The sequence below is a fragment of the Trichechus manatus genome, unplaced genomic scaffold (genome assembly GCF_000243295.1).
Source record: "Trichechus manatus latirostris isolate Lorelei unplaced genomic scaffold, TriManLat1.0 scaffold00240, whole genome shotgun sequence".
Classification (NCBI taxonomy): domain Eukaryota; kingdom Metazoa; phylum Chordata; class Mammalia; order Sirenia; family Trichechidae; genus Trichechus; species Trichechus manatus.
Genome location: NW_004444176.1, coordinates 1,945,630 through 1,955,331, shown reverse-complemented (window position 1 = coordinate 1,955,331; position 9,702 = coordinate 1,945,630). Strand labels below are relative to the sequence as shown.

At 42.4% G+C, this 9,702-nt stretch overlaps 1 protein-coding gene across 1 annotated transcript in view; it reads right to left on the bottom strand.

The window, feature by feature from the left end:
* Window positions 1-2,697: 2,697 nt before the first annotated feature.
* OSBP (oxysterol binding protein) overlaps window positions 2,698-9,702 on the bottom strand; it is a gene marked incomplete at its 5' end in the record, with an annotated part of 33,000 nt that continues 25,995 nt past the window's right edge. Inside the window, 5 exons of the mRNA XM_023743205.1 lie at window positions 2,698-5,250; window positions 5,344-5,564; window positions 6,332-6,513; window positions 7,589-7,684; window positions 9,396-9,557. Of these exons, the coding sequence (XP_023598973.1) occupies window positions 5,108-5,250; window positions 5,344-5,564; window positions 6,332-6,513; window positions 7,589-7,684; window positions 9,396-9,557 (804 nt within the window). The remainder of the gene's footprint in view (window positions 5,251-5,343; window positions 5,565-6,331; window positions 6,514-7,588; window positions 7,685-9,395; window positions 9,558-9,702) is intronic.

The following is a 9,702-nucleotide window of genomic DNA, read 5'->3' as shown; positions in this document are numbered from 1 at the left end:
CCCTCTAAACTTGTTTATCTTACCAGCACCTTCCATCTAAGTCTCCCAAGCCAGAAAAATACTTCCATCCTGTCTCTACTCTCCACCAATATTCATACTCAAGTCATATTCCTTCCATAATATTTCTGGAATCCCTTCACTTCTCTTCATCCTTACATCCTCTTCAGCCTCTTAACTGGCCTTTCTACCTATGAGTCATTTTCTATTCTGGAACCCACAATCCTGCTTAAAAACTGGTTCCCTAGTTGAGAACAAAAACCAGGACTTCTTTGTAAGGTATATAAAGCCTTCCGTAACTTGGACCTTACCTCCCTATAGCACTGTATCTGAATGCCTCCTCAACCCTAAACTAGCCATTTTTCTACCATCCAAACTCAGGATGCTTTCTTTGACCTTGTTCTCCATCTTTGTCTATGCAGTGGTTTTTACACTGCATTTCCCCTAACTCCTATTTAACCTTCAACTTTCAGCTCAGGTACATACTCCTAGTTCAAGAAGACTTCTCTGACACATCCGTCTACCCCCTCCCTCTCCATCCCCTGCAGATTAGTTTCTGCTCTACAGTGCTTATCAAACTAGATTGCAATTGCCTGTTTATCTGAACTCTTTCTTGTATCCGCAATATATGGCACACAACAGGCTAAGTAAATGTTTAATGAACGAATGAACACATTCCTAGCCATATTTCAGGGCCAACTCGATCTTTAAAAACCTGTTGCCATCACGTCGATTCTGACTCATGGCAACCCCGTACGTTCAGAGTAGAACTGCTGCATAGGGTTTTCTTGGCTGTAATCTTTATGAAAGCAGATTGCCAGGTCTTTCTTCCCTGGAACTGCTGGTTGGATTTGAACTGCCAACCTTTCGGTTAGTAATTGAGCACAAACACCTTACACCACCCAGGGACCTTTAGTAACACTAAAATCACCTGTAAAGCTTAGAGAATGTGACCTCTGCAAGGCTATTGGTAGAAGATCCTGAGCTCCTTGTCTTTAAATATTGCCTCATCTGGTCATTCTGCCTCCTTCCCCTGAGAGATCAATGTGAACCAAAGAAGGGGTTCTTTACTTGAAGACAGTAGGAAGGAAAGCCTGAGGGTAGGGTAGCCACACATTATGAGCTTTGGAAGGGAGGACCCATGAAAGGGCTGGAATGTTTCCCACAGGGCAAAAGCTTTATGAACTTCAAGAAACAAGCTCTACATTTTGATGATAATCTCCCATAAGGGATTCACCTAAGGTGAATACATTCCAAGAATTTTTCTACCTCATTTTAGGACTACAGTGTAAATTGTTCTCACATATCTAATTGCTAAAGTTGAGCAAACACTTGAAATTAAAGGTTTAACATTTCTTTGGGACTACAGAGGTTCCTGACAAGTGGGGCAATTTTAATTTTGCTGAGTCATAATTTTGAATCATGAGTGTGGTAGGCCTCTCAGGATCTACATCCCAACTCACATCATGGTGGCCCATTAATGGACTCAAGCAGAGATTATGAAACTCTTTCAGCTACATTTGACGGCCCCAAACGGAGGAAATTAAGTGCCACAGTGGTATTCAAGATTGCAGGATGCCTCTCTCACAAGCACCAGGGGTCTATGGTCGTGGTTTTTAGCTTGCCAGAAAAAAACTGCTGAAACTTACCATCAAGTCCAGCACCGAGACTGAGGCAAATGACTTAAACAGGTAAGTGGCCTTCCCAAGAACCAGGCTAGGAAAATAATCCCTGACAACATAGCTCATTTTTGTGGACATGGGGACCCTGAGAAATCAAGGAGCCTGGAGGCTGAACTTCCTTTAGGTGGACTCCCAAAACACGGTACTAATCACACTAATAAAAACCAAACCCGTTGCTGTCGAGTAGATTGACTCATGGTGACCCCAACCCCATGTGTTACAGAGTAGAACTGCTCCATATGGTTTTCTTGGCTGTAATCTTTACGGAAGCAGATGGACAGGCCTTTCTTCCAAAGCACCGCTGGGTGGGTTCAAACCACCAAACTTTAGGTTAGTAATTGAGCACAAACTGTTTGTGCCACCCAGGGGCCCTAATAAACCTCTGGAAATAGAAACATGCCTTTCAGCATCATGTGATATAACCTGAGAGGGAACTTAACTATCAGCTGCCTTCCAACTCAAAGAATTTATCCCAGGGCACAGGGTTGCAGAGGTCACAAACTCTGGGGTTAAACAAACCCAGCTTTAAATTCCAACACTGAGACTAACCAATCAGCTGTAAGACCTTGAGGGAATTTGCTTATATTATTTTCTTTGAGCTGCTTTCATCTTCAAAATGACTGTAACATTTACCTTTTAAAATTGTTGAAGCGTGACCCTACCTCAGCAGCCTGTACAGAGAAGCAGATGCTCAGTAAACGTGAGGGCCCTCCTACAGGGCAGAAGTGTGCTTGCTCTGATCTGCAGGCTCTCTAGCCCCTTGGTTACTTTGCCCATCTCCTCCCTCAACTTGAACCTCAGAGAACACATACACAAGCGCTTTTACTGTCGTTACTTCTCTCAAAGGTCTTCAAATAAAAACTCAACTGCTTATGCTTCAAAAAACAGAATTTGAACCCCTAGATGAAACATCTAAGAATCAGAATTTAAACTAGGCGAGAGAAGTTAAATTCATCCAGAGAACTTTTTGAGATGAAACAGGCTAAGTGTCAAAAATACTAGCTGCTCTTCCCCTATATCAAGGTGGGGCACTGATTACGTTACATTGAAGGGGCAGGGAGTGTTAACACTATTCTGCTCATAGGCTTTCCAGAATGGTGTTGAACAGTTAAACATCTGGAAGCCTGTGCCGTTTTTCTTTGAAGTCTACCTCTCTTTTCAATTTTTCATGGAGAACAAGGCTCCCAGACTCCCAAACAAATCACCACTGGACCAGACACCACACCTCCCCCAACCAACAGCAGGCATAGAAGTGAATCAGACAAACAATGGGACTTTTTAAAAATTATTTAATTTAGTAGTTTTCTTGGAAAAAAGGCAATAAGGCAAAAAAACCAAAAATATATATAGTTTTGTTTTGTTTCCATGTGACTTTATTCCACCTGAAGGACTCGAAGCTTCTTCCATTAGCAGAATCTGATTAGGGATCAAGCCAGAAACGTAGTGTGGATGGTGTAGGAAGAAAAGTGGGATAAAGCAGGGAAATTCAACTTAGTCGGCCAATTCCTACTCTGTCTAAAGCTCCTGACTGGGTCCCTGCTTTTATAGGCCTCCCTGAAAGCAGCCCTGGCACCACCCCCTTCCTTGTGTCGGGAATCTGGTTTTTCCAAGGAAGTTCCCCAGCATTTGCTCCTCTCTCAGGTTTCTCACAGCTAGGGAGGGAGGGATGGTGAGGAAGGAATAAGAGAACTAATGTCCCCGGATTAAACCTAATTTCCCTGGAGGAATGGCTTCCTCTGGAATGATAGTTCCCCCAGGACCCACACTGGCTGAGGCGCAGCAGTTAAGGAACAGAAACAAAAAACTCTAACAAGATACATACAAGGAAGGCACCTCAATCTGTGATCCTCAACCAAGGGCGGGTGGCACAGGGGTCAGAGTTTTGAAAAAGACAACTGACACGGATACAGAACAAAAAATGGAAGAAGCAAGGGCTCAACAGAAGCAGCTCTCTTAACCACCCTGCAACCTGGGGAAGGCTCTTTGGGGATCTATCCTGTGGGCTGTGATTTGGACAGACGCAGCGTTCAACTGGAAATTACCCAGCTGACCTTCTACCATACTCTTCCTAACAAAAGAAGGGAAAGAGACAAGAAAGAGGTAAGGATTTCATTTTCAAGAGTTGGGTAATTAGGAGAGCAGAGTTTAGACAGCAGTGGGCACCTCATGATACAAACCATGGACAACGTCCCTGTTGAGTAACTGCCAGCTGTGATCCTGCTCAGGTCTGAATCTGACCCCAAAAGTTAGAAAGAGAGGAGCTCCAATCCACATCACTACATGTCCAACACAGAGTCCCAGAGAGACAAGTAATATCAAAAAACAAGATTCTTAATGGGAGAGAGGAAAATCAAACCAAAAAATTAGATTTTTCTCTACATATATATAATATACAAATATTTAACACATTATTCCATAGGTATCTCCAGTCCACGGGGCTTGAGAGATGGTGACAACTTTTATTCCAGGTTAACGCCTTCTCTCAAATTCTGAAGTACATCAGAATGCGACAGGCAATGTTTGCTCCACACTGGGGCACAGACTCAAACTGGTATTGCGCCAGGAGAAAGAAGAGAAGCTAGGAAGGCAACGAAGGATGGGGGTGAGGAAGAACTGGGAAAGCAGAAGTGGCTAGCAGTCTTTATCCATCCTGCTTCGTGTTCTCAAAAGTTCTCTGACTGAGGAAGTCCGTAAAACCTCGTTATGAGGATAGTGCAACCCTCCGACAAACCACCCAAGTGGCCTTCAGTTGCTGTCAAAGATGGAGAACAGCAGAAGGGTGTTTTAAGATAGAAACTTCCAAGAATGTAACTCTGAATATTCCAATCCTACAGGAAAATCTCTCTCGCAGGTATTCCAATACCACAGGTATCTATGCATGGACACCCCATTACCTCTGCCCCATTTGGGAACACATTTCATAACGTTATACCTAAGCTCCACCGCAACCACTCACGATGCCTCTGTTTGTAAGTCTTATGTGTTTCTTTTTAAAGGAACTTCTAAAATCAGCTCTTGCTCTGAACAGCACCAAAATGCCCCTGAATCATAATCTTACGTAGATTCTGGCTGAACAGGATACTACCAGGGGAGGGAGGGTGGCATCCTCTTAAATGGGGGCACAGGGAGAAGGAAGAGCCAAGAATCCTTGACTTTGCAGATGTGAAATAACACTAGTTTTCAGCCACTAAACCTCTCCCTTATACACATCGGTATCTAGTATATCGATTTCAGTTTCAATCAGCTAAGGCAACCAGCCAATCACCACCACTGGCGTCTGCTTCTGGTGATTGATTTGGAAAAAAATGATTGGTTAAGACAGACAAACTTGAGGAAAGCACTCGGTAAGAAAGTCACAACTGCCAGCTTTCCCGTACATCCTCTGTCCTCTTCTCCTTTGGATCCTCCTTCGATTTGCTACTGCCATCTCAGAAAATGTCTGGGCATGTGCTCCAGTCCTGTTTTTCTTTACATTCCCAGTATCCTCCTCTATAAATATGGGTTAACTCCTTGGTAACAGGATCCTTCTTCTGCTCAAACCACAGTGCCTTATAGGGATCATAGGGTGTGCCTAAAAGAGAGGGGAAGGAAAACAGAATTAGAGCTGAAAACACACTGGCATTCTCCACGCATCAACAAACAGAGTAGAAGGCAGATCCGTTACCGTCCTCTGTGGCTTTCATAGCTTCAGCTTCTCTCTTCCTTCTGGCAAGTCTTTGTTTTTCCTCTAGGCGCTGCTTCTCAGCATTTGCTTCATCCCAGCGCCCATTTTCCATCAGTCTCTGGTCAGGCCGTAACCGGCTGTCTGTCGGGGCAGTGCCACCTTCCCAGGCATTGAGAGTTAGAGCAAGCTCTGAGAAGTAGTACATGTTTTCTGCATTCTTCCTGAAAGTGGAGGATGAGAAAAAGAAAGGGTAATGCTGGAGCCCAGGCCCCAGTCAAGGAACTACAACTAAGTACACTGCCAAAAGACCTCACCACCAAGGCTGTCCGACAAACGGGAAGAACCTAGGATCCTGTCAGGTACTCATAATTAAGGATGCTCTCGATCCCCTCCCCAACATCCCTCCATTTGATAGTGTTCTGGGCTTGTGGTACACTCAGCTGAAATTATCTACACTCATTAGGAAGAATGAGACATTCTGCTAAATGAAAATTCTTTGTTTTCTTTCCCTGTTAGCCTCTTTCTGACATAATTACTAAAGACTGACTGGTATTAGATGATAACAGGAGACAAATGGCCTCTGACTCAAACTGTTTCCTTGTTGTCTCAGGGACCTCTATACCGTGACTGGGCCTTGGAGGGAAACTGTTAACAGGTGATAGGCACCTTCATCCTCTAGCCGCTTCTGAAGAGTTTTGTTCCCAACTGTAGAAAAATATCCTTCTGAACACATTCCTAGGGACCTTTAAAGAAAGCACCAAATAATTTTTTGGTAAATGTGGTTTGATTAGTTTGAACTTCCTTGAGACAAGGCATGTTAGAACTAAAATGACACAGTAACAACCTTCTGGGAATCTTTCCAAAAGTTCCAGTTTTCCTTGCTCAATCCATTAGATAACTAAGTGGGAAGGAAGGCAAAAATGCCATCACTACTGCTCCAAGGTCAAGGCTGAAGTAGGATCTGGGCAGCATGCACACTGGTACTCACGGTAAAGGGTTCCTCTTCCACAGCATGACCCTGCTTTCCTCTGCTTCATGACCTCTCTGACGAGCATCACCCCCGTTGTCCCCACTGGCTAGTTGTACTTTAAAACATTCCATTTTTTCATCCCATGTCCCCAGAAGAGCAAAGTGAACTCTTCCTGATGGATCTGCCACTTCCCCTGTCACCTACAAGGATGGAGAGCAGGGCTTTGGAGTACAGCATTCACTGTGGGTTAGCTTACCTGACTATTCCAGAAGCCAAAGTCCTAGGGCAAATACTGGTTAAATCCTGTTTGAGAGACACCACGGGGCCATCCAAATTATTTTGCTGGAATTTCTTGTACTGCTTGAAACAACTGAGCCATGAGTTGAAGGTTTCATTATCATCTTGTTATAGAGGAATTTTTATTGCAATAATGTATGTAGGAGAAGTGTCTGATTGGTACTCAGAATTATATTTTCCTCTCTTCATATTATCAGAGAACCACAAACAGATTTAACTCCCCAGCTATTCTTCACTCCCGCATAGAAACTCATTGCACAATTTCACTGCAGTGATAACACACAACCCTCCTTCAAACTCCCCTGGGGTCAAACTGCCCACATCTTCTTCCTGCAGTTAGTCCTTCCTCTGTGTTTACCAGTTTGACTCTCTCGTGGGTTTTAACTTTTACTTCCTCACTTATCATCTTCACCAAAAAGAGGATTTGTTTAATAATGCAATTACTATAGTTCCCTTTCTTGCTGACTTTCTCTTTTGCCTCTACTTTTCTGAATCACCATGTTTAGGATATATATACACCTTTTCCTCACTTATCAATATGGTTAGGTTCCAAACACCAGGTCATTATGCAAAAATTGGCATTATGTGAAAATGGAGGATGACAATGATCGGATCACAAAAAGGAGGATGACTACATCATTACATAACTGCCAAATTACATCATTAGATAGCTGCCAAACCACTGAGAATCATGGCCCAGCCAAGCTGACATGTAACCTTAACCATCCAGCCAGCATTACTCTTGCCTCACACCTCGGCATCTGTTATTGCCAGATGTACATCATTAATGCACAAAATGGCTGGATAGTAGGTTCTTTACTACTCTTGTAAATGTTGATAAGTGAGGAGAGGGTGTATATATAAAATTTGGTATATAAAATATATATATATCAGCCCAAAAGGAATAGGCTTTCTAAGGGACACACATTAATAAGAGCGAAAGAAAAAAAAAAAAAACGCAATTCCAGCTTCCCTTACCTTTCTTGCTACATCCCGAGAGAAGTAGCTATAGGGAACAAATTTAAGATTGCACTTGTCTCCTGTCTTGTGATTCACAATATCGATTTCACCAGACTGTAAAATGAAAAGAATCATTTTATTAAGACTGGATGACTTAACTATCTACCAAACCCCACACGTCATTAATTCTTTACTTCTCCATCTTACATTCCAGTGTTCCCTTGCCTTAAGATTCAAGTCTTAGTCAACCATGGAGACGTGGAATCCCTTTGTAACCTTGCTATTACAGGTTGGGATCAAGACCAAATGATCATTTTTTTTAATTGTGTGCTACATTTTAGGTGTGACCTTTAGCACGTACACTGAAATTCACAAAATAATTGACCTTTCCAAACCAATCCCCTGCTAGCACCCTTCAGGAACCCTGTTAAAGTTCTCTACAAACAATTTCAGCCTTTCATGAGGCGAGCCTTTCTATGCTTTATTCATTTCCCCTCCTTCCTAATGTTCAAATCCCAACCTACTTTTTAAGACTCAGCTCAATTCTCTCGTCTACTATGAAGCCTTTCCCGACTCCTCAGAAGACAGTTTTCCCTTACTTCTTTGAATTTATGGCATCAGGATTGGAAGATGACTCATTAACAACCTGTGATACACAGATGACACAACCTTGCTTGCTGAAAGTGAGGACTTGAAGCACTTACCGATGAAGATCAAAGACTACAGCCTTCAGTATGGATTATACCTCAACATAAGAAAACAAAAATCCACACAACTGGACCAGTAAGCAACATCATGATAAACAGAGAAAATACTGAAGTTGTCAAGGACTTCATTTTACTTGGGGCAACAGTCAACGCCCATGGAAGCAGTAGTCAGAAAACCAAATGACGTATTGCACTGGGCAAATCTGCTGCAAAAGACCTCTTTGAAGTCTTAAAAAGCAAAGATGTCACCTTGAAGACTAAGGTGACCCTGAACCAAGCCATGGTATTTTCAATCATCTCATATGCATGTGAAAAGTAGACAATGAATAAGAAAGACTGAAGAATTGATGCCTTTGAAATTATGGTGTTGGCAAAGAACACTGAATATATCATGGACTGCCAGAAGAACAAACAAATCCGTCTTGGAAGCAGCACAGCCAGAATGCTCCTTAGAAGCAAGGATGGTGAGACTTCGTCCCACATACTTTGGACATGTTATCAGGAGGGACCAGTCCCTGGAGAAGGACACTATGCTCGCAGAGGGTCAATGGAAAAGAGGAAGACCCTCAATGAGATGGACTGACACAATGGCTGAAAGGATAGGCTCAAGCATAGCAACAATTGTGAGGATGGTGCAGGACCAGGCAGTGTTTCATTCTGCTGTAAACAGGGTCGCTATGAGTCAGAATCAACTCAATGGCACCGAACAACACTGTCTTAAGAGAAAACCGGCAATTAATAAAATATTATCTTAGGACATCTTACACTAGCCAGGCAATAAACGTTTGATGAATAATGAAAAGATGAAGGGTGGGGTCCATGATTATTATTTTCTTAAATCTTCCACAGTGCCCAACACAGTTCTATAGTTATTGAATGAATGTTCTAATTTGGTCATTTATAAATGGTAATAATACGTCATTACTGTGATATAGAAACTAGGCAGGTGGTTGGATGGAGGAGGGGGAGGGATACTGCCTGAGAGAAATTCCCTAGAAGAAACTTATGAACCAGTAACAACATTCTGGGGCCCAGTTCACATGTCCTAGGTACTGCAAGGATGTACCTAAGGAGGTATTTTTCTCAACTTCAGAAGCACTGTGGACAATTTTACTCACCTGATCTATCCACAACTTGCCAACAATAATGTTGTGCACTGTCGTGGTAACTTTTTTCCAAGTATAGTGGTGCCCAGTTGCATGGAAAATACAGTGAATGGTACCTGGAAGCAGAGAGGTACAGAAATTAAGCCAAATATGAGAAAAACAGCAGCATGCTAGCTAGATATAACAAGGGATTGGTTTTCTCCTATTGGTAATTCTTAGTTAACAGAAGAAAACGTATTCAAAAGGATTTTAAACTTCTTAAATGTTGGAACCATTGATCAAAATGTTTTTTCACTTAACTATGAATAAAATATAACTT